The 24,628-nt window shown below is 50.9% G+C and overlaps 1 protein-coding gene across 1 annotated transcript; it reads left to right on the top strand.

The window, feature by feature from the left end:
* Window positions 1-9,284: 9,284 nt before the first annotated feature.
* CHGA (chromogranin A) lies at window positions 9,285-22,589 on the top strand (the record flags this gene model as incomplete). The annotated part of the gene is made up of 8 exons (XM_082317363.1): window positions 9,285-9,330; window positions 9,928-9,974; window positions 14,001-14,094; window positions 14,525-14,593; window positions 16,746-16,844; window positions 18,479-18,985; window positions 19,434-19,900; window positions 22,506-22,589. 8 exons carry the CDS (start codon window positions 9,285-9,287, stop codon window positions 22,587-22,589), a joined length of 1,413 nt encoding a protein of 470 aa, XP_082173489.1.
* Window positions 22,590-24,628: the final 2,039 nt, after the last annotated feature.

The following is a 24,628-nucleotide window of genomic DNA, read 5'->3' as shown; positions in this document are numbered from 1 at the left end:
GCATATGGTTTTGTCAGGCCGAATCTACTGAAATGGACAACGAGCACCGTCCCCATGTCTGGTAGCAGAGGAAAGAGAAACTGGCCAACATGTACATCGGCAGCAGTGTTAAGCCAAAATAAACCTTCGAAATCATGAAAGAGTTCCCAGGCAGATGTGCTGATTTGTTACGGTTCCTTTCAAGAAGGAGGAGGTTCCTGTTAAGGTTTTGCAGGAGAACTTGAGCTGCAGCATATGCCATTTGTGTATGGACCGGAGTGAAAGTGAGTAATGGTATGTCCGTGACAGTGCTGGGGCTGAGGAAGGACGCTCAGGTCCTTCATGGGCTTCCTGCTTTCACATCTGCAAGAGCTGGAGAAAGCTGTAGCTGTCATAGTATATAGCTTAGGTTTATGTTATTGCAGCAGGACCCATATTACACAAAGAAAACAGTGGGATGCAGGAAATCTCCTTTCTCATGAACACTGCTGAGAGATTCACGCCTTCCATGCAAGGAAGGACAAAACTGATGGCAGAAGGTCCCTACCTCAAAAGTAAAGGGACACCTGGGAAGAGCATGATCTTCCAGCTCCCAGGGGAATGTAATAGCAGTATTTGTCAGCAAGAAAGCTTATTTGTTGACAACTGATACGCCTAATCTCGTGTGCTAGATCCCACAGAGGCAGCTGTGTGGAGACGTGGCCCTCTGAGGCTCTGCTCCTCCAGAGGGTTTCTACACAGGTAATCCTGAGCCCACGGGCAACCTGGGAGTGACCCAGGCAAACAACAAGTGTCCTTCTCAACTGTTGGAGTAGCTGAGGGAGCAGTGGGGACCACTCTACTAGTGGCACTTGCAACCAGCCTGAGGCAATGACTTCTTTGACCAGAACCGTTTTATACGTGGCGGTTCTGCAGATCTTTGACTGACCTCTGCCATGTGCGAACCCTAGTCACACAGAAATCTGCTTCAAACCAGAAACGATTTAATTTCTTCATGAAATACCACTTTTGATGAGCTGTGTTTCTTAGCTGCCTGTGTGCCTTGCCATATTGGACCTCTAAGACCACAGAGAACATCTGTATGACTTGGCACCAAGTAAAGCAAGTTGAAAAGTAGCAGGCGGTTCCTGAAAGCCAAGGAGCTCACACATCCTTGCAGGGAGGGCCAGCAGTACTTACCTCAAGAAGTCGGCTCTTGCAGCAGCTAAGAGCACCGATATGTGGCTCTCACGGTCCTGGCACAAGATAGACGTTAAGGCTGCACTGAAGCTGCTAAGGACATGGGCAATGTGAAGCCAGCACAGGTAAGAGGAGAGTCATCCCTGATGTCTGGCAATCCCTTTCAAAGCAAAAGTAGGTCTCCCACTTTGATCCACCTACGAAGTGTTGCTCTGGGGTTTTGGAAACAGTATAAATGATTCTGGCCTTCCAATATAAATAAGGGTGTTTCCAGTATCTATACCTACAAGGAGTTTGCTCCTATACCATTCAAATTCAAACTCCCATCAACGTGACTGCATGAAGATCAAGCCCTGAAGTCCCCTTCCCAAGAGCCTCCCAAAGGAAGAAGGGCCAGACCACACTCCCAAGACCCATAGGTGGGCTGTCTGGTGCTTGCATCCTTCCACAGAAGAGTACAGGAAACCTGGAGCAAGGATCTAATCAGATGTTCTGCAACCATTGCCAAGAGTTGGGTCAAGTAGTCTGCTCACAAATGAGGAATTATTAGGCTTACTAAGCAGTGGCTGACATGGCCAACATTTCCCTTCCAAGTGACCCAGGAGAACTGACCCTTCTCAGACACCACGACATACAGCTTCAGTAATTAGGAGCCTGCTTCTGCTCAGGGTTTCTCTGGGCAATCAGGAGACTTTCTAGAGCCTTTCACTCTCCAAGTTTTTTATACTATCGCAGGTTTAGGTCTACAAAAATCTCCAGCTGAGCAAAGCAAACCTGGTCGGTCTTTGGTGGCTCTAAATTGATATCTGGAGGGAATAAAGTGTCGAGACTGCTGTTAGACTTGCAGAATGCAAACTGATTTTCCATCTTTATTTTTGGTGATGAATAACATCGATGGATATGTCTTTTTTTTTTTTTTAAGACTTCCTCTGAACCGCAGTTATTCCCCCTTGTAGCTGACATCCTTACTATTACCTTTATTCCTTGCCTGAGTACACTTAAATTACGTCATTGCCTCTGGGAAATGCATCCCAAACCCAGGGAAGGAAGCCAGGTCTAGGACACAAACCAAAACTCACTGTAATGGGTAAGAGTCTTTCTATTGGCCTGAGTATGTTTGGGTTCAGGCTTTTAGTGAACAATTTATGTAGAAATGCAAATAACAAATTTACTCCTTACACTTCCAGTCTCTCACTGCGTGAATCTATGTCAAGCAGAACAGCTGCAACATTCCCCTCAGTACAGAAAGTCACGTACTCACTGCAGCTTTAAATGCAAAGTGAATGAAGTACTCATTTATCTTCTCTGCCTGGGGGAAACCCTTCCATTTCTGCTCCCCTGGGGTTACACATGACAGCAATTGCCTCTTACATGGCACGAAACACGTACAAGGATTTCACCGTGCTTGTGGTTGTCTAGCTGCCTCCATAAAACAAAAAGCTGTTGAGAGCCAGCAGACATTGTTTCAGTAAAAAAAATAAAAAACAGAGAGAGAAGCATGGTCAGGCTTTTCTTCCTTTTCTTTTTTAATCCCCAGCAAAAAGTAAAAAGAATGGTTTGTCCTGAAATATTCCCACAAGCAGTTAGTAGCAGAGTCTGAACTCAGCTGAGTACAAACGGAGAGGAGAGCTCTACAAGGTAGAAGCCCAAATCCGTCCGTCCACACAGAGCAAACCGGGGGGCAGAGAGCTTCCTTGGGATCCCCCAGCTTTTCTTTGGGCTCATTCTGCAATGCGGAGAAGCCTGTCTGGACCATTTTGTCTGCAGAGCATGTGGATGGGGCAGGCTCAGCAGCAGCTCTGCTGCATTTGAAGGTGCCTTGTGCTGCTGTCCCTTGCTCTGCAGAAGGTAACTGCTGCTCCCCAAGGACAGGCACTGCAGCCCCTGCTCTCCTGGGAAGACAAAGCATTGGTCAGGAAAGAAACCTGAGCTCCTGTGGGGTGAGGAAAAGCCCAGTAGCGGTAATTTAAGATTATGTGGCTGTTCCTCAAGCTGCTCTGTGCTGATGCTCTCAGGCAATTTAATACCTGAAAGGCTACCTCCTCCTGTTCTCTGCTTAGTACAGAAGGAAAAGGTTTGCTTTGCCTGTAAAGAGAACATTCATTAACTGGCATTAACATGCAATTTGGTGTTCAAAAACTGCCTTATCAACAGAACATCTGAGGTAAGAGCCATCTGCACTGCAAAGGCTGCCCGCAGCTCTGCTCGGGCTGTGTGGAGAACAGCCTGACCCAAACCAGGTTGCAGAGAGTAGCCTGACCCAAACCAGGGTGACTGGACGGAGCGAAGGGATCAGGGTGCCAACTCAGACCAACGACACCACAGTGGGAGTCTTTTTCCTTGCCTCATCCAGGCTGAGTCAGATTGCCTAGCACAGGTTGAGACCACTCTCTACTACTGACTTACTGCTGGAGCATGACTAAGACCTCCAGACACCCTCCCTATCCTCTCCATGATGTCTTTTACATGAGGGAATAAAAACACCTTGAAGGATACTGACTCTTGGGACATCTGTGTATGGTCATTGCTAAAATGAAAAACAGATATTTCAGGTATCCCCAGAAAGTTTCTGGGACACTAGTAAGCGAAGACTAAAAAAGTCCTAGTGAGAGCAGGATACACCTGCATCTCTCTGCACTACACTATACATAATTATGTGCTATAGGTAATTTGGCTGTGGCTAGTAGCCAGGTTTAGAAGAGCCATATGAGAGCCACATGATTGGGGTTGTTTCTCTTGGAAAGGAGACGAATAAGGGAGAAATGTAACTATGTATGAGATCCTCACTGGTCTAGGAAAGACAGAAGAACTTTTTTCCAGCTTTTAGCATCAGGATAAGAGGCAATTTAAAAACAACAGATGAAAGATTTTTGCAGTGTTTAAGCGAGCTGTGGCACTTACTGTCAAAAGAAGTCCTCAGGCTGAGAAGGTACCGAGTTTGCAGAGAGACTCTGTTCAGAGGGACAAGCAAACTGGCTACTTCTAGTTAGCACTAAAACATTGTGGAGCACTGTTAAACATCAGGGCTGATGCTCAGTTTTTGGGAGGTTTGGAAGCTGGGATTCAGCCTGGCACAAGGGCAGGGAGAGGCCCTGTCCCCACCCCAGCCCCTGCCCCTGCCTGTGGGGGAGGCCCCAGGGTCTCTGGCTGGATCCTGGCTCCCTGCTCCAACCCAGAATAGCAGTCGCTGTGTCCTTATGCTCCATATCTCCAAGTAACTGGTTTATGATGTGTTATTGCCACTGTTTAGAGAAGAATATTCTTAGGGGGCAGCAATGCCATGGTAGTCCTTAAGTCTGGCTTTTGTGGCTGACACTTTTGGGGGACAGAAGGGTGTAGACAGATGCCCAGATGACTGTTCCTCTCCCCTTTCCTCCATCCTTCTGCAACAGTGGCAGGCAAGCAGGCTGTGTTCAGTTGTCTTCATCTCTTCAAGTGCATTATTTCCAATGTGAGCGAAGGAGATCAAAGAAAGCATCTAGAATGGAAAGTGCTTATGTGTTTCACGATCCTAAGCCCTGCCTTTAGAAAAAAGGTCTTTTTAATTGCAACTGTTTTTTTAATTAGGAATTTTGTTGCTTCATCTCCATGAATTGGGAAAGTTAGCACAAGTGCATCTAACTTACATCTCAAAAAAACCCCCACCCTGCCACGATCACAGCATTTGATCAGTATGCATACTCTGGTTGTATGGGGAACCCAGGAGACCCACATACCCCTGTGCCTCACTTGGTGTTCACTGAGCAACTGGCCTGGAGTGGACGGACAGCTTGGGACACTTCAGGAATGAAGGAGCAGGTGTTTAAAAGCTTTGTTTAGAGGATGAGGAATAAGATTAATCTGCACAAAATATAGCAGGCAGTCATTTAATGCACAGAATCTGGGGTGATGGTGATGATGATGATGACTGAGGGGCCATGAGATAGCTATGAGCTGCTGGCAGAATGGAGGTAGTGTGGTGAGCTTACGGACCCCCAGGAAAGGAGTGCAGGTCCAAAGACCTGAGTCATTCTTGTCATTGCTTTTTCCTTAACTCTCATGAATCCTGTTAGTGCCTGCAGGGCAAGAAATAGGACTGCCTGGCTCTCACTTTGGAGGTAAGTAAACATTGAGCAGTATCAATGGCCTTCTCATGAACTTGTTTTAGACCATTCTAGAACTTAGAAAATTGTTTTGTGTTACTTAATATGTACATTAGCATGACACAGACTTTGTTGTCACAAGTCAAATAAAAGCATAGCCATGGGCATAATCAGTAATTTCCTGAGGGGGCTGTTTGAGATCACTCTGGCTGGGGACAACCTCCATCTCCACATCTTTTCTTACTGGTTCAGTGGGGCTCACAGGAAGCAGCGAGGCTTTCCCTAAGCGCTCGGTGAACTGACCAAGGCATTGGAGGGGTATGACATTTTCCAGATTGGTGTTTGAATAACGTTTAGAAAAATTATATTGAGATCCAAGCTATTTGTAAGGGTGCCCAGATGGTATTCTGTGATTGCTACAGAGATGCCTCTTCTCCCAACAGAGAACATACTCCATCTGCCCCAGTGAGAGCTGTGCATGCCAGGCAAGGATGGAAATGGATAGGCAGAGCAGTAGCTACTGTCAGGATTGGACACAACATTGGGCTTTTTTATGGGGTGTAAGTAAACCTTTGAACAGGAAAAATCAATTAATTTCAGGTTGGTGCAAGCACAGTCTAGACTAAGAAAATCAAAGCAAGTCAACATCAATTTGCCTCTGACCTGAAAAAGAAGAGAGAGGACTGTCTTTTAACAGCATAGATGGATATTCACAACAGCAGTCTGAGCTTTGAAGCTCCTTTCTATTTACAGGCAGACAAGCCAGGCTTGTACGAGGGAACTGAGAGGCGAGTGTGATTGACTAACATGTGGGAAAGAAGAAAAGGTGTGATGTGCGGGTTTTAATAGACCTTGCTACTAATCTGGCAGTGTGCTTACGTTCAGGTTTTCAGTCAAAGAGTTATCAATTCATTTCATACGCAAGAAGGTGATTTTTGCCTGTTTTTTGCTTAGTGATCTTTTTGGTTAAGGTATGGGTAATAACTGTGCCTTGGCTTCAAGCCTTTTTGATGCCTTCACGAAAATGACACTTTTTCTGTGCCTCAGTTCCCAGATCTGTAAAATCACAGCAGTCTGAAATGCAGTGTCAGTGTTTCCAAGCACCGGAGAGGGGTGAATTCTTAACCCAGTCTCAGCCAAGAAATTTGAGAACAAACCTCTCAAAGTAGCTCAGAGCCATATCCCAGATACTCTGGTTTTAGTTCCTAAATTCTGAAATTAAAAAAAAAAAATTTACTCTTATGTGTTGATTGAGAATAGCACTTAAGCCACATGATCTCTTGAGCAAATGACCCTATGCATAGGAAGATATTCATATAGTAATATGGCTTTCAGGCTGGCCCGCTCGTTTGCTCAGCTCAGAGCATGGGTAATGCTCTGGCTGTCTAATGCTGGGTGTCGACTTCCATCCATCCAGACACTGCCGTCTTCTCAAATCACTTTTCAGGCTAGGAAAACAAATATCCTTTTCCTACTGCAATAACTCACCTGCCTCTCCACCTGCGTGTGGTATGATGTTAGTGACCACGGGCAGATAATGGTATATGGCTCTCCACATTCTCACCACACTTCACGCACTAGAAAATGGGCAGCCATAAGGAAAAATGGAATTGCTCTCTACAGACATAAACAGCTTTTTGTAAGACTGGAACTGGTCAGAAATGACCATCAGCATCACTTTGCAACCCACTAAAGATCTGCTCCTGTTCTCCATATACTAAAACACAAACTACTTCAGAGACTCACAAATCTGCTCTTCCCTTGAAGTCTGCTTCTGGCATTGCATTTCTCTGAGTAGCAGAATACCTTCCACTTTTTTATTTGATCACTTTTGGTCTTTGACATAAATCTTTCCCTGACATGCTTTACTTTGACAGTTCCTAATATAGCTGTGCCTAATGAGACAAATTCCAATAGCAGAAGTACTGATTGCTGGATTAACAGTTTCATATCCATTTTCCTCGGGCAAGAAATAAAAAAAATAAATCATCCGTTCTATGCTACTACAGTGGGACAATGCATGCCATACCTGGAAAACATTTAGTTTCTCCTTTGCAATGAACTTCATGGATGTAAGACCACAGCTTGAGAAAGAGAGAAAAAAATATAGTCATGGGCATTGCATATCCTGTGACATTTCTCAAAAAAGGGCCCCAGGGAAGAAAAGGGCTTCATGTAAGAAACTTGATTAGAACTGAGATAATTTATTGCCCTAATAAGATCAACATTTATATGTAAGGATAAGTAAATATTGACTAGGTAAACACAATCTGATAAGCAGATCAATCTGTTTCTCTCTTAAGAATACATAGGAATTAACAAGCTTAATAATGTTCAATATTTCAGACTCAGAGACTAAAATGCTCTGTTGCATCCTGAAGGAGTAAAAGGCCATTGCATGACCAAAAAAAAAGGATATCTATTGTTCCTGGAGGATGCAGGTTCCCCATGCAACAAGAACTGTCATGGGTGTTCATTTCATGGTCTTATAAACATTTAACTATCAATCAATGTCATTCACAAAGCACTGTCCAGAGGATCAATTTATTTCCAGCTTTTCTCTGCTATTAAATAGAAAATGGAACAGACAAGGGGAGCTTTGATTTTGTATGAGTGGGCTTTTACAATCCAAATGTGCCTTTTGAAGCATGCATTTAAATCAGATATTAGAGGACATTTGGGAGCACATTTCCATGTGTGTATGGAAAGAGAAGGTGGAAACCTATAGTGCAGTTTGTTCCCCCTGGTCTCATAGAAAAGTTCTTGTCATTTTAGAACAAGTACGTTCTCTCCAGCTCCTTGGGTGCAGGACTCCCCAGTGAGCAGAATAATTTAGGGTGGAGAAGAAGGACAGTGCATTTTTCTGAAATCTGGTTTTCTAGTATAAGTTCCCTGGCTTTTGTGACCTCTGAAATTGCTTGAGGGATAGCACGGAATAGCAGTGGTGCTATTCCGAAACAAGCATTGTCCTAAAGATGAGTTGGAGTCTCAAAAGAGAATCCAGCTGTCTGACCTGACAGATGCTCCATCCAAAGAATAGACAGACTTTTTGTCACGAGCATGGAAATGCTTGTGACTAAGAGAATGGTACAATTTGTTACTTCCTCTCTCTCCCTTGTGAATGGAAACTAGCGACCAGGTAATCTTGGTTACTTCAACTTTGGAGTGCTTAGCAGTGAGGGTGGAGGGTGATGCCATAGGTTGTTATGAACCACTGAACAAAGGTCAGCAACCTATTAAAATTTGCTTGTGGAGTCACAATAGCTGAGCAACGGACACACCAGCCTTTGCGATTTACCCCAAATGATATCCTACTGCTTAAAAATCTTTCAGAAAATAGCTGGGACTTATCATTTCCATTGGCAAATGGGTTTCATGGTGTCCTGTCCTCTATGGAGACATGTAACAGGCAGCTAAAAACTTCAGCGTTTGTTCTAAACTATTTATCTATCTACCTTCTGTGGCCAGTGAAACACAAGGGCAACCCCAGAGGGCAAATCCATCTACAGGTGGCTACGCTGGCTGGGACACAGGAGGTGACTCCCACTGTTGACTACTGGTACGTACAGAGAGGGCACATATGCAGAGGTGCTTGTAGATCACCAGTGCCGGGGGAGGCGCTGGAAAAGTGATATCCTGGAAACACACCTCGCAACCGCCCTGCTCCTGCTGAGTGTGAGAAGGTGAGGCAACTGGAGCCTGACACCGTGCTGCTGGAACCCTTTGCCCCGGCAGCCGGGGCGGTCGGGGGGATCCTGGCGTGCGGCTGCTCCTCCAACACCCGGTGAGTGGTGGAGGCTGATGGGAAGGCTGTGTGCGAGGGGAGGGGGGAGAGAGGAGAGGAGGAGGTGGCTTCCTCCTGACGCCATTTCCGAGGGGCTGAGATATATAAATGAGCCGGTTGCTGCAGTGCCCCATCTGAGATCTTCAGCCAGGGCACTGGCGTAGACACGCACGGCGCTGGTCTCCCGCCGGCACCGCGCCCGGAGCCCCCACGCCAGGGACAGGCTCACCCTCTGCCCCTGTCTCCGTCCCGCCAGCACCATGAGCCGCCCCGGACTGCTCGCCGTCCTGCTCCTGGCCGTGCCGGGTAAGTGGGGCTGGGCTGGGGTCCGCGTCCCCCCGCTCCGGGACCCTCAGCCCCGCGGGCAGCGCGGCCCCCGCCCAGCTCCCTTCAGCCCCGGCCCTTCAGCACCGCGGACAGCGGCCGCCGCAAGGTCACTGCCCGAGGCCCGCGCCGGGCCTGCCTGTCCCGCGGTCCCTTCCCTTCCCTTCCCTTCCCTTCCCTTCCCTTCCCTTCCCTTCCCTTCCCTTCCCTTCCCTTCCCTTCCCTTCCCTTCCCTTCCCTTCCCTTCCCTTCCCTTCCCTTCCCTTCCCTTCCCTTCCCTTCCCTTCCCTTCCCTTCCCTTCCCTTCCCTTCCCTTCCCTTCCCTTCCCTTCCCTTCCCTTCCCTTCCCTTCCCTTCCCTTCCCTTCCCTTCCCTTCCCTTCCCTTCCCTCCCTCTCCCTGGGGAAGGCTGAGGGGGGCACAATGCACACATCCAGCTGCTGCACCCAAGGACCACTTCCACCAGAGCAAGATGCCCCTCTTCTCCACTCCCATTTTTAGCAGAATAGGATTTCTCTGCTTGTCTCCCAGTGGAGGTGAATAACAAGCTCTCTTTTTTTGCCCTCCCCTCATTTTACAGCCGTCTCCCTTCCTGTGGCAAACGACATGAATAAAGGGGACACTAAGGTAAGGATGGGCCTGTAGTGGAAGTGGCAAGTAAAGCTGAAGGATGTGATGTTTAACCTCCACCTTGCTGGCTGGCGTTTGGCTGCCCCTGCTGAAATGCCCTGCAGGAAGTGCCAGGGATTTGCATGAGATCCCTACAGCAGGATCCATCCGCCCCCGCTCCCTCCCTACTAGGATTTACCCTTTGTGCATCCAGTTCTGGGCACCTGGGCAGGAGGGAAGTCCCTCAGGATGTACCAGGGAGCCAAACAAGCTTGTCTGGAGAATGGTGAGGCTGGGGACGGAGGCTGGGTATAACCCTCCCCAGTCCTCCTACTTTCATCTTTACAAAGCTCCCAGCACGAGGTGACTCAGGGGAGAGTGGGGGGAGATGTGATTCAGGAAAGGGCATCGCTGGAACTGTGTGTGTTTGGGGATGTGTATACATCTGTGTTTGCATGTGTGTGGTGTGTTACTTAAACATCCATGTTCCTGAAAAACAGGCAACTGGCTACTCTCAGATTGCTAATCTGCCCTCAACTTCTGCTCAGCCTGTCTGGATGTCTGCAGGCAATGTGGGACTTAGCTGACCTCGCCAGCCTTCTTTTACAGGCTTCTGTGCGTCCATTTGTGTCACGCCTCTCTGACATTCATAGCGGCACTTCGCCAGTGTGTGCACTCCCAAAAACGGGCTATTGGCACCTTTGGATAGGTGTGTTTGCCTGTGCTGACCTGTCACAGACCTTCCCTTCCTGATATTATAATGCCTATAGTCTTTCAGATGAGATGATCTTTTAGCTGATTTTTTCCTACAGAAATTAATGTCCAGAAAGGAAACACCAGCCTCCCCACCCCCCCCCACCCCACTTCTTGAATGTCTTTGTTTCCTGAAATCTTCTAGCCACATCATGTTTTTCCCTGGGCAGCAGTAGGGGAGGCCACATTCATGTCACTCTCAGCCACAGGCTTCATTGTACAGCGTCTCTGCTTGTTGGCACCTACAGGGCAAGTGCCATGAGATACGCTTCCCTGTGTCCTGTCAGATGTGCCTGTCCCTGGAGAGCTGTTGCTTTGTTAAGACCTTTAGCCTGCTTAGCCCTTGCTGGGGCTGAGCCGTGAGCTGTGAGCCGCTGGGTGCCTGCTTCAGGCTGTGTGCTGCTACCTGAGAAAGGGGACGCAGGGCAGGCACTTGCCCCTTCAACTGGCCACGCCAGAGTGGGATGCTCATTGGGCATTTGGTGGGACAATCTATTAATTCCACAATTTTCCTTGTGAGATCTATTGCCCAGTATGTCCTATGTGTAAAACATGGCACTTCCCAGCAAACCACATTTAGCTTTTGTGGAAGCTGGTGCAACTCCATGGGAATGCTTCCACTGAGGAAGGAGTGTCTGCCAAGCCTATCCTCTCCCTGGGTACTGCACTGACACAGGCTCTAGCTGAGAGCAAAATCAGACCACAACTTTCTTTTGATTTTTGCTGCAACTGGAAGGAGCCACTAGGGCTTCTCCGCCTTCACTGCCCTCTGAGACACAGCATTTCAGCGGAGGAAGTCCTGTCTCACGGGACAGATCAGGGCAGGGATATCATTACATGGGTACCGCAGTGAGCACCGCAGCTCTTCCTGCACACTGTGCTGCTCTAGACGCGCACTGTGCCACCGGCATTTGTAGGTGACTTGGGGCTGTGAAATGGGTAGTCAGCATCTGCAGGCCTTTCCTGGGCAGCTCATCAGACTTGCCTTACACCAAGGGCTTTCCATGGGGAGCTGGACACGACCAAAGCATTTACAATATCTGTGGTGTTTGCCCACTCTTGTGCTCAAAGGACACTATATTTCCCGCTTACAAGCATACATTTCAGAAGGGCCTGAGCACCCAAAAGTGGTGAAGTCTATCCTTGTAAGGACATGATCTTTTGGAGATTTCTGTGTAGGCACAGCATGAGCAGCTCTTAAGGATCTAGTTACATGCTCACAATTAGAGGATAGCTATGGCAAAATTCCAGTCGGAGTTTCTGCGCTGGATTAATTACATTCATTTGGAAAGGTTCTCCTTCATTTCCTGACGCAGGCTGTCATTTCATGACCTTGTGAAGTCTCACTCTGCAAGACTTGCTCTTACAAAAAGTCAAGGAGAGTGTTGTGGAATGACTGCACTCTTCATCTCATTCTGCTACAAAGTTCCTCCGCAGAGTTGGCTGTATCTCTGTGGTGACTGATGTGTTCCTTTGTGTTCAGACAAAGACCTTAAATCAGCTTAGTAGTCTTCAAAAAGCTTGTACAGAATGTTTCATTGGAGCAAGTTCTTATTTCTCATGCTGAGAAAGTCCTTACTTCTGAAGCTGCATCGAATACAGCTGCAATAAGTGGCTCCAGAGGTTGGGAAACGTGGGAGAGAAGTATCAGAATCTGGGGTTTGTTCTGTTTAATGGTAGAGTGAAGTGACTCAAAGTCATCTAAAATCAATATTAATGGATTGCTTGTGGTATGGGAGAATGATACCAGGGAAATTTCTCTGCTTTCTTTTTGTTGGATCTTTCCTGTAACATTTTTAATCCAGCAGGCAATCACCTCAAACCGTGTAAATAGTTAAGAGTTCAGCATTTTATGGCTGTGATCTGCAAAAGCAGAATTCTCTCCTTACACAGGGTGAAAATGTGCCCATTCTGGCTGGTCAGTGAATATATCTGATTGCTTGAATGAGCAACATTGTAGATGACTGGGAATTGCTGACTTGTGTTTAATTTCTACTGCAGTCGCGCTGCTTTGCTCTCCTGAGAATGGCACCTTGTGAGAGAGCTCAGGACTCTTAGGGCTGCCTGCAGAAATCATCAGAAGAAAGAGGTTCAGTGAGTGAATAATTTGCCCCCAAGGCTTACTTGTATCTTTTTTTTCAATTTAGCCTCTTTTTTTTCCACAGGCATTTGTGAGTCCTGCATACTTTCTGGGCTGCTTTATAAATAATCATCCTTTTGAACTAAGCAGCCTGATTCCTGCACTACTAACCGGCACTGGACTGTAGTGAATGTTGCTTTCTCTCCTGTGTGACCATTTGGGTCTACCAGGACCACACAGCAGGGCTCCCGTGGCGAGGGTGCCTCCACCCCTGCCAGAGGTTCCACCTTGCCTTTGCGCCTCTGGCTTTCATTGTCCTACCACACATAGAGCACTGGCTGATCCCTGTGGGATCAGTGGTGCTGCAGTTGCGTGGGTGAAGAGCTAGGCCTGCGATCTCTGTACAAGTGACAAATTAGACAAATAATGCTTCTCATTTTACACTGAAGAAAAGGGCTGCTGGACAGGGCAGGCCCAGAGTTCACCCTGTCTGGGAAGCTGCCTCAGGCAGCTGCAAACGCTTCGGAGGAAAGTGTGGGAACTTCCTCACTTTCAGATGACCTGCCTCCGTGAACAGCTCTTCCAGTCCATAATAGATGGCTTGAACACTCAAGTACAAGGTCAGACACCTCTCCAGAGTGTCTTGGCCTTCTCTAGGGCTTGAGAGCAGTATTTCTTATCCATGTTTGAAGGTACAATTTGCCTGACGTCACCCTCCATGCCTGGCTGCAGTCTAACTATGGTGCCCTTCTCAGGGCTCGAATAGCTTGCAAGATTTCAAGGTCACCTATTGAAGAGCTCCATCACCTGTTGCTCTCTACAACCTCCCACTGAGCCCTTTTATGAGATGCAGGTTGAGATATATTGGCTTAAAAGAGGATGATTTTGAGCTCTCTATGCATATATCCAGATCTCCTTTAATCGCCTGATGTGCCCACCCTCTGGATGGGCTGGAGTCATGAAATTCTCAGCTGAAGTGTGCGTCATGTTGAAGAAGCCCTTTGCATTGCCATGTGTCATTTGCTCACTTCTCAGTTTCGGGAGATACCTTCTGTTCCTGCATTAGGTAAAACAGGAACCGAACATTCAGTTCTGGCTCGACCAGAGATCTGTGCCATCATCTGCTGTGTTTTAGCCTTGGTAACAACTAGATTTAGGGAAAAAAATGACACTAAAGCAGTGCTTTAATTTGTATTTTTATCTCTTTCTAGGTGATGAAGTGCATTGTAGAGGTCATCTCTGATACTTTATCGAAGCCAAACCCCCTGCCGATCAGTGAGGAATGCCTGGAAACACTCAGAGGAGGTAGAGGCTCAGATTTAACACTGGGTATCAGCAAGAGCAGATCTGGCAGAGACACAAGCAAGGGTTGGTCCTGCCCTGACACATGCTGTAGAACCTGACGAGGGGTCCCTGACACACCCACCTTCCTTGTGGCCACCCCACCAGGCTGCACCAGGCCCCAGAAGCCGGGACGGAGCCGCCGCTTGGCCCAGGCCATGCATCATGCTGGCACTGCAGCCGGGGGAGGCGCTGGGTGACATGAAGTGGCCTGGTTTTCATGGGACCTTCCTGTCATCTTAACCACACGGTTAAGAGATGTGGCAGCAAATCAGGCCAAGGGAGAGAAGAGTAAATGAAGAGGGAGGTGGCATTTGGGGTGGTTTTTAATTTCCCTGGGGGTGGGGGGAGGTTGTCTTTGACCACCTTCTGTACCAGGTCTCCTCTATTGCAGATGAACGAATCATTTCTATCCTTCGCCACCAAAATTTATTGAAGGAACTTCAGGAAATTGCGGCTCAAGGTACAGTTTCACTACAGTTTTTTGGGAAGAGGGGGTTCATCTGTTGTAGCCCCTTGCGCAGTTTTGTTGTTTGGGTTTTTTTGTATTTTACATTAATTTAACATCATATAAATGTGCCCTACAGGACTTCCAGTAGAGACTGGGTGAGTGGGGACAGGAATTTTGCTTATAATAACTCTAGTAAGCATCTGATGATTTAAATGACTGTCAATGTAACTTGGTGGTGATGCAGAGTATAGGCATTTTGGGGTGGGAGAACCCTAAAAGGAAATACTGTAATTGAATTCAACAAATAGCCACCAGCTCCCAAGCTAGAATGAAAGACAAGAAAACCTTCACTGTTTGTGCAGCTGGAGTCTAGCACTAAACCCAGGTGTGGCAGAAGGGAAGCCTCGCTGAGCCTCGAGAAGGACTTGCACCTAAAAGATCCCAGTGAAAGCCCCCAGTGGGGATTTTCCTGTTGGCTTCCTTAGGTTGAATGCAAGTTCCTTTGGTTTGGAGAGGTGTGGGCAGCTCACCACTTGTCAATGTAGAAGCAGCAGCAGCACAGAGCTGTACAAAGGGGTGTACAAGGGGGAAAAGGGGTTTTCTTAGGTGCCCAGGTCCCCAGAGCTGCTGTGCAGGTCCCAGACAAGGCTACTTCAAAGCTGGTGCAGGCCCCTCTGCTCAGGTGGCTCGGTTGAGGCTGCAACAGGGCTCTCCTGAGGCTGCAGGGAGAGCAGCTCCCGGCCTTCCCTCCTCCTTCTCCTTGGGGTAACCCAGCTGGCAGCCCTCCCTCGCCAGGGCGTCCCTGTGCCCTGCTCCTGTGTGGCACGGCTGCCAGGGATGGCTGGGAGACAGTGCCACCAGACTGCTTCAGAGCAGCGAAGTCACAGAGGCAACAGGGAGAAGGGAGAGGGAAAATTCAGGAAGCCAAGATTAGGAGAGAGCAATAGTTTGGTCACTACCCAAATCCCACTGGTGGAGGGCCCAGCCGAGCAGTGACCCCAGACAGGCTCCGTGGATGCTCTGATGATTCAGGAAAAAGAAACATGGGCCTCTTCAGTGCCCTGGGATGCTGCTGCCCAGGCACACCAGGGTTGTGAGGGGGAGCGCTCAGCTATCAGACAGGCTGTGCCATACAGCGTGGAGTCCACGTGAAGAGACTTGTGTTCAGAGAGGTGCATCTTGCTCCGCTCTTTCCTTGGCTTGAGCCCATCACACCATTTTTTCCTGGGTTAACATGAGCTCTGATCTACAGATCACAGTGCCTGGGGATGGGAGGGTTGTGTAGCCCAAGGGAAAAGCGAAGGTATTTATCTTGGCCCCTGCGCTGGCTGCAGCTGGTCCTGCTCAGGCTGGAGAGCCCACACCATCCAGCTCTGTCCCGGGTAGGGCCAGAGAGGACTGGGCTGGCAGTGTTGGCTCTTGCCTTTGCATTAAGGTGTACAAGCAGGGCGTGAGCTGGGATAGGCAGGGCTTGCTTGGCTTGCAGTTCCCATGGGATGGGACTGCCTGGGGAGCGCTGGTCGCCAGGACAGCTGCGCTCTGACCTCCAGCTCGTGCTGCCTTCAGACCTTCTCCAGGGTGTTGCTTTTGTCGAGCTGGCTCCATAATGCCAGAAGCTAAGGTGTGGGGCCCTGGGGCCCTGGACCATCCCCAGAGCGGAGCGGGAATGAATGCTGCTCCTCCCTCCCGGGGAGTGCCAGGAGGGCAGCGCCTGGGGAGAGGGGCCCCCACGACCAGGCAGGGGGGCACAGGGGCTCTCAGTGCTCAGCTCAACAGAGGTACGTGGGCAGCATCTGGAAGGAGGCAATTTTTATCCTTCGTTACTCTGATGCTGAAGTCTTTTGTTTGCCTGAATGTGCTGCAGTTCAGCATCTCTTATTCCCTAGCTCTCCATCAATATTACTTTTCCTAGCAACCTTGCTTCTCTGTTTGTTTAAAGACCTCTTTCTTTCCTGCAGATAATGTTTTTGATGGTAGCTTTGCTACTGCAGTTGATTCATGTATCCTCCAGTCTCACTTCTCCTCGCAGCTCCCCTTTGGCAGATTTGTCCATTGTAGAAAATATGCATACAATTATAAAGGGCACAGAACTGTTTTCCTGCCTCTACTTTTTGAAACACAGGAGGGGCTGTTGCCCTTCCCTACTTTTTGTTACTTGACGCAGGTGCCAATGAGAGGACTCAGCAGCAGAAGAAAAACAGTGGCTTCGAAGATGAACTTTCCGAAGTCCTTGAAAGTCAGAACGACAGGAACAAGCAGAGAGGTCAGTGTCAGCCTCCCCCCAGGAAATCCAGGTCAGGCTGTAAACAAGGATGTTCTTTCTAACAGCCTTGATATGTCCATCTGCTTCTCATTTAGGCATCTTGTTTGATGCTGCTGCTGACACACACAAGCAACCCAGTGTTTGCTTTGTTCTTATTTACCAGCTTAAACACCATGTAATTTCTGAGCTATAGTAACTGGTGATGGTCAAGTTACCAAACTGATACTGATCTTTTCCACCCTGCTGCCAACACCATCACTCACTCCTAATGCTTAAAATGAGTCACAGCCAGGGAATCCCGTACTGAAAGACTCAGTGATATAGGCAAGAGCAATCTGGCTCTGCTCCTGCTGCCCTTGTTTTCAGGCATCCAAGACATTAGATTATGGGACTCTGAAGGGAAGATTGAACTTGGGATACACACAGTGCACACACCCACACAAAACACCTGCATCTTGGAAAGACCACGTTCAGCTGGGATTTCCCCTTGTCACTGTGTTTCTATGGCCTTGCTAGAGACAGGCAGTGTAGCGGAAAGGAGGGTTTGGCCCCTTCCCATTTCCACATCAGGAAGAGACGATGCCAATGTGGGGTGAGACGGTTTCTCGTCCAGCAGCAGCACCCCCGCAGAGAGTCTTGAGCAGGGTCTGGGGTGTGTGGCTGAGCCACGGCAGCACAGCGATGCCGCGACATCAGCCCAAAGCTGCCCAAAGCGATGAGGAGTGATACCCCCGGGGGCTGCTGCTGCAGCCAGCACGGCCAAAAGCCAACGGAGAGGACGGGTGGCACTGGGTCTCCCTCCTGCCAGGGCAGACCTGAACCTCTTGCTCCAGCAGTGTGGAGGCTGCATGAGGATGAAGCGTGGCACGAGGGACCGTCCAGGCCCACAGGCAGCCCAGTGACACCAGCACGGTGTCACTGGTCGTCACCAGCCCTGCGTGACCGGCTCTCTGCATCCCCTCCCCCCGCACACTCCTCAGCCCTGCTTGCGGCTGCACTCGCCTTTCCATACCCATCTGGCTTTTCCCACCGCTCTTTAGCCCCCCATCTTTTCTTTTGCAAAGAGATTTCTATGGCTAATTATGTTAAAAGAGGCCAGTCTCTGACACGAGCAAGAGCGAATACCCAGCCCACATGAAGCTCCTGCTGAGTAGCTGTTGGCAGAAGCAGAGCCGGCCCCCCCTCCCTCTGGCTCACCCGCAAACAGCACTGGCTCCCTCTTCAACCTGGTGGGAGAAATAAGGATGCGATGCCAGCGCAGCACTCAGAGCAGGGAGAGCTGTGCAAGTGCCATATTATACTCCTAAGTCATTTCATTTTACGTGCGATCGGGTTTCATGCAGGGCAAGTTTGTTACTGGCATCTCAAGAGATAGTGATGAGGACCGTGCCACAGCAAAGCACTTTGGCATATGTTTAACTTCAGCCTCGCGAGTCTCTTCAGGAGACCAGGCACCAGCGAGAGCACCGGCTTGCTTGAATGCAAGCATATGCTGAAGTGACGTGCGAAAAGATCCATGGGCTGGTTAAGCAGATTGCTGAGCGGGGCTGAAACTCCCTAAGAAAAGCACGGGCTTCGCTGGTTGTGAAATGAGCTCTCAGGAGAGGTCTTGCTTCTTGCTCCTCCCTCTGCAGATGCGGCAGGGGAGCGCCCTGAAGAGGAGCAGCCCACGGGGTCCCTGGCTGAGCTGGCAGCACAGAAAACCCAGCAAAATGAAGATTCAAGAGAGGAGGGAAAAAACAGCCTGGAGGAGAGGGAGCCCAGGCCACGGGATGCCGACCCTGGCGAGAAGGAGGATCGGGAGGAAGCAGAGAGCAACGAGATTGGTGACATAGATGATGCCCAGCGAGACAAAGCCTTGGACAACCACATCAGCAAAGACTTCAGTGAGGATGAGCAGCAGCAGCAAGAGGATGAAGAGGAGCAGCCCAGAGGCCCCAGGGACAGCCTGGAGCTTGAGGATGAGGGAGAGCAGCCATCCAGGCAGGGCCAGGAGCAGAGCAAGGAGGTAGCAGGGGAACGTGTGGAGCGGGAGGATGATGGAGGAGATGATGCTGCAGAGGAGGACCCTACCGAAGCAGAGAGGTCACTTGATTTGGCTGAGGAGGACGAGGAGGCTGAGGAGATGCAGGGAGATGACAGTACGTATCCCAGATGACTGCACTGATACCTACCCGGGGTGAAGTGATAGCACTGGGGCAGACGGATAAGAGGCTTTAAAGCCTAGAAGTTCAGGCAGGTGCTGACTGGGTTTACAGAAATACCCCCACCGACAGCCACCCAGCCCCGCCCGCAAGCACTCGACCACATGGGCCCACGCACAGCAGGTAACACAGGCCCGGCAGCTGCCTGCTGCTCAGTTTTCATAGCACCTGGGGACAACTAATTTATTTTTCTTGAACTTCCTACGTGTTTTTTGACTGCTGCCTCCAAGCCCTGTTACTGACATGGTGATGCGAGAGTGGCTATTTCCAGAATCCTGGCCTAGGTCAGGAAACCCACCTTGCATCACCCCCGAAGGCTCGGTTCAAAGGTGGAGCATCACCAGGTTAACACTTGTGCTCACTGTTGTGTTTAATGCTCTTTCAGATAACGACGATGCTCTGGGATTTGGCAAAGACGGGCGGAGCTCTGAGGAGGAGGAGGAGGAGGAAGAGCAGCCCCGGGCACTGAGAGGAGGAAGGCATCGCCTGGAGGATGAGGGGATGCAGGGGGAGGAGGACACCTTCCAGCGCAGGGATGCCAAAAGCGAGGAGATGGAGGAGGAGTCCTCCAGGGAGTGGGAAGACTCCAAGAGGTGGAACAAAATGGATGAGCTGGCCAAGCAGCTGACATCAAAGAAGCGCATGGAGGAAAATGATAGTGAGGAAGACCCAGACAGGTCCATGAAAATGGCATTTAGGTCCCACAAGTATGACTTCAGTAGTCCAGAGGAAGATGTGAGAAGGTCATGGAAACATCACTCGAAGAAGGACAGCAGTGAAGGAGGCTTCCCACTTGCTCCCATGCCTGAAGAAAAGAAGGATGAGGAAGGCAGCGCTAACAGGAGAACAGAGGTTGGTGTACGTAGGCTTAAGAATAAATTCTGCCCGGTTATTACATGGGAATCCAAACTATACTTGGAGATGTGGGTGGTACCTTGGTGTTACACAGCCAGCATCGGTTCTCTGTGACATTAAGGAGATGCTTGGTGACCTTTTAGTCATTCAGCCCTCGGTATTATTGAGAGTTGCATCTGGCTGTGCCTTTGGTTTTTATCCTTGTTTTAGTGACTAGTGCAAAAAGATGCCCTGCCCCAGAGAGTCTTAAAAATGCGACAGGACTTTTGCGCTGGCCTGTGCTGGACATGGTGTCCAGAGCTATATCTGGAGCGTGAGGGTGGGTCTTGTGTCCCAAAGCCCCTCCAAGTCAAAGGGAATGCTTTCTCTGGCTCAGGGACAGAGTGAGTAGTGTCAGGGCTCCTACAGAGGTAAACCAGGGGTGCCACCATGGTGAGAGACCTGGGGCGTTGGAGTGGAAATGGTTGGCAGATGTGGGAATACATCTGAGCCAGGCTTCTAAAGTCAGAGACCTCCTTCCCTGGTACCTCACGTGATGCTACGTGGTAGCTCAGCACTCTCCTGACAGCCAGGAGTGGTGGTTTTGCCTTTGTGCTGAAGCCCAGCTCCAGGCACGGATGCTTATTTGGGATAAGGCTCTGGGACAAGCCACGATCACGTGCCTGGGAACAGACTGGGGCAGCAGGTGAGTGAAGCCAGTTTCCTGCAGCTCTCTTGCCTCCAAAACACCCCTCTTACCTTAGTTACACACCAAAACATTGCCCAAAGGTTGCCCATCAGCATCCCCTACTGAGAGGGCATCTCCAGTCGCGCTGGTTCAAAGCAAAGCCAAACGTCTCAGCTCCAAGCAGGGATGCAGCGGGTGCCTGCCAAGGAGGTGGGCGCCTGCCCCGTCTGCCTCCTCACCACCCTCTGCTCACATCCCAGGTCTCTCCCCCAGGAAGGCTGCTCCCCACCCGCCCCTGCCAGCGGCTCTGGGGTGCACCTTGCCTGCGAGGTGGTGGGCTCAGCCTCTGAACGAGGACTGGGAAGGAGGGTGCTGAGGCTGCAAAACCGCTATGTTTACAGTTGCAACAAGACTTTTTGGTTTGCTTCTTTTTAAACTAGATCAGGGCCTCTGGGAGTCAGTGAGTAGGCATCAGACCAGGCACCGGCAGTGAGGGAAGGGAAGGCACAGGCTCCGGCTCTGCCAGAGCAGCTGCCATCCTGTCCCCTCTCCTCACTTTTGGGCCATGTGGCCACGTGGCTTGGCCAGTGAGGCCCATGTGGGCACAGCCGGGGCTGACAGTGCTGTCCCCTGCACTCACTGGGGCTCAGCCTGCCGGGCCAGGCAGGAGTGAGCCAGGGCACATGGGCATAGCGAGAGGCCGTGGTTTGGGTCTGACCTCTCCTCTCTTTCACAGCACTATTTTCTCACTTTCTGGGGGCTCCAGTTGCAGCCAAAGCTCTCCTCCAGCAAGGTGAGCCTCAGCCAGCTGCTCCCTGACCCGCTTCAAACAAAACACACTGGAACAGCTACTTGGGCTCAGTCTGGCTCCCCTGGGTGCTGGCGGGCACCCCGAGCCACCAGCACACTGCTGTAGCTGGAGCCTTCCCAGGGGCTGAACCAAGGGCCCTGCAGAAGGGCAGGGTGATTTTTTCCCTGTCCAGGAAAATAGCTCAGGGATGACAAAAATGACTTTTTTTACATACTTTATTTTTTTCACACCAGCCACATGCAGTGCAGGCCAGTGGCTCAGCGTCGGCCTGCGCTTGGCGGCTGCTGCAGGCAGCAGCAAGGCTCTGCTCCCTCCACACAGGAGAGGGGCCGTCACCTCAGCTCTGCCGACAGGCAAAGGCACTTTTAGCACCAACAGCCCCAAGTTTGCTCCTGCGGAGCCTGCTGCTGCGCTGGGCGAGCGCGTGATCTGCAGCGAGCCCCAGGTGACGGCAGCTGTGAGGGACAGGCAGGGCTGGGGCTGGCAGCGACATAGGGCCAGTTGTGTATGACCGGAGTTCAGGCAAAGCCATGCAATTACGAATTTGAGTACCTGAGCTAAATAAAACAGCTTCAAGTAACGGCATAGATATACAAGAGCCACTATAGAACGGCCACCAAGTGATGGGCAGCTTGAGCCTCTAAATTGATGGCTTCCTCAGTCACTATTTTCCCAAACAGAAAAGCCTCGTCCGGTACTGGAGGCGCATGCGGACACCCCGCGCAGCATGGGGAGAGGGGACACCAGGCACCCAGTGCTGTTTGGCAGCGCCCGCCGGGGCCCCGGCTCCCCGGCAGCCATCTCCCTCCAGCCCCATGCCCTGCAGGGAGAGACCTGTCAGGGGCTGCCCTGCCCGGCAGCAGGGCTGGGGAAGGAGGGTGGCTGCATGTATTGTCCCCGTCACCAGCTGCAGCGATTTATCATTAGGACAGGACTAATTAGCATTGCGCACAGACATCTGTGCAGAGGGGCAAATGCCGGAGCGGGCTGAGGCGATGGGGCAAGATGCGGCTGTGCTTGTGCCACCACTGGCAGCTAGCCCTGGGCAAGGCTTCCCATAGCTCTGGGGGGGCAAGGGCTGCCCACCCATGGCCGCTGACGCGTGTCCCGGGCTTTCGTTGCAGGACCAGGAGCTGGAGAGCCTGGCCGCCATCGAGGCCGAGCTGGAGCGCGTCGCCCACAAGCTGCACGAGCTGAGGCGAGGCTGAGGGCCCCAGCCCTCCCCGCGCAGGCGAAGGTCACCGCCGCCGCCCTCCTCCCTCCCCACCGCGTTTTCATTTCCTGATTTAAAAGCAATTAAGCCGGAGCAGAAGCATCGTGCCTAGGAACCTGACCTCGCTAGCGCCCAGGCCTGCCTCCCTCGCCATAGTGTTGTGCCCATCGCCGCTTCTTCACCTCACGCTCCCCTGTCCACATGGATGCCCACCCACCCGGCCGGGCGCCGGTGGGCGCGAAGCGCAACTTACACATGTATTTTCTGTCCGGGTGGGGTTTTTTTCCCTCTTTTTTTTAAAAGACAAGACAGCTTTCTAGAAAGTTCTCCTTCCACCGGTAGTTTCACTGGGTAAAAAACTGCAATAACTTGTTATCTTTTGATTAAAAGCTGAGAACTCTGACTGTAATATATTCTATATAAAAAATTTATCTAAGGAAAAATAAAACTGCAGTGAGTTCCTTCCTTTGTTTTGGCAGCTTGAGTCTCGGTCGTCAGCACGCTGCAGGGCTTGTACGGCCCTGGCGGAGAGGAGGGGGGACGGCGGCCTCCCCTCACCGCAGACGCATCGTGGTGGCGCTCCCCTCCTTAGCCAGGCTCCAAGGCGGCTGCCCGCTGAGGGCCAGCAGCGAGGACACCTCCCCGACGTGCCGAGCACGGCGGGGCTCTCCCTGCCTGCCTGGGGCCCGGCGCTGGGTGTCCTGGGTGCTTCAGTGAGACGTGGGTCACAGCCGTAGTCCATCACTGAACACGGGGTTGACCAGAGATAAAACAGTTTAGAAGTTTAAACGCTGGGGCAATACTTGACCGAGTCAAACTATTTGGACAAAGCATGAGTGGGTTGAAAAACGAAAGTAACAAATCGGCAAGTCATGAGGAAAACTACTGGTCCGTGCTCCCCCGGAGGTGAAGGCCAGGCCTGAGGGGCCGCCCCTCCTGCGCGCGGGCTCGCAGGAGCCGTGGCGCCTGCCGGCACAGCGCTGACAGGCAGAACCTCCCCCAGCCTTTGGGCTCCAGGCCACACGCCTGCTGGAGGACGGGCATCCCCAGCCTTTGGGCATCCCCAGCCTTTGGGCTCCAGGCCACACGCCTGCTGGAGGACGGGCTGCTGCCTGGGCTGGGGAAGCTTGCCCCAAAAGTCTCCGAACGCCGATCGTAAGATTTTAGACTTTCTATGTGTATCGGCAGGAGAGGAAAAGAGCATCCCACTGCCAGGGCTGTATCCCACCCCCCAGTTCAAAGCTGAATTGTCTCCCATCACAGGCAGCCCACAGAACAGTTGAGATGCTGAGGGAACGGCTGCCAGCCTTTGAACCCGACATACTCCTTCATTCTGCTAAAAACCTCAGTGCTGCTGGCCCGTAGGGTGAATCGCACTGGAGGTGGGCGCGCGGGGTCCCCTCAGCGCAGGAGGCGCTGGGTGTCTGGAGCCGCCCCCCACCCACCAGCGAGCTTCCCCAGGGAGGAGCTGCTGAGCGGGCAGTGCCCCTCGCCCCGGGCAGCCACCAGCGGCAGGAGGAGGCGGCGAGGCCCAGGCACGGCCCGAAAGCTGCCCCGGCACAGGCGCAAGCCGGGACCAGGCACAGGGCGAGAGCCTGGCTGGGGAAGCACGCTGCAGCGAGGTGCCCGTCTCCCAACCCCATCCTGAGGAGATCGCACTCTCCTCGTTAACCTCAGGGAAATGTGCGTAGGAACAGAAGTGAAACCAAAGCTGTTCCACAGAAAAAGTACTAAAATGTCAGTTATTAGGGAGTTAATCCAGCTGTAAAAATCATATTTTACATACTGATCTTCATTTAAATTTTAATTTGAATATTGTATTTAGTTTCTGGTTTGTTTTTTTTTTTTTTTTTTTGTGGCAGAGTCTCTGCTGGTAGCATCACCTCTACAAGCCCTTGCAAGCTCAGGTCTACATGTCACAGTAAGTTCACAGAAACCCTCAGCCACCCACCCCACCCAAACCAAATAACCCACCCCAAACCCGAGAAACCAAACACCCCACCACAGAAATGCAGCCACCTCCAATGGAGCTAG

This window comes from Platalea leucorodia (genome assembly GCF_965183815.1).
Source record: "Platalea leucorodia genome assembly, chromosome: 7".
Lineage (NCBI taxonomy): Eukaryota > Metazoa > Chordata > Aves > Pelecaniformes > Threskiornithidae > Platalea > Platalea leucorodia.
Note: the sequence above shows the minus strand (reverse complement) of the source record. Positions and strands in the feature narration are given on the sequence as shown.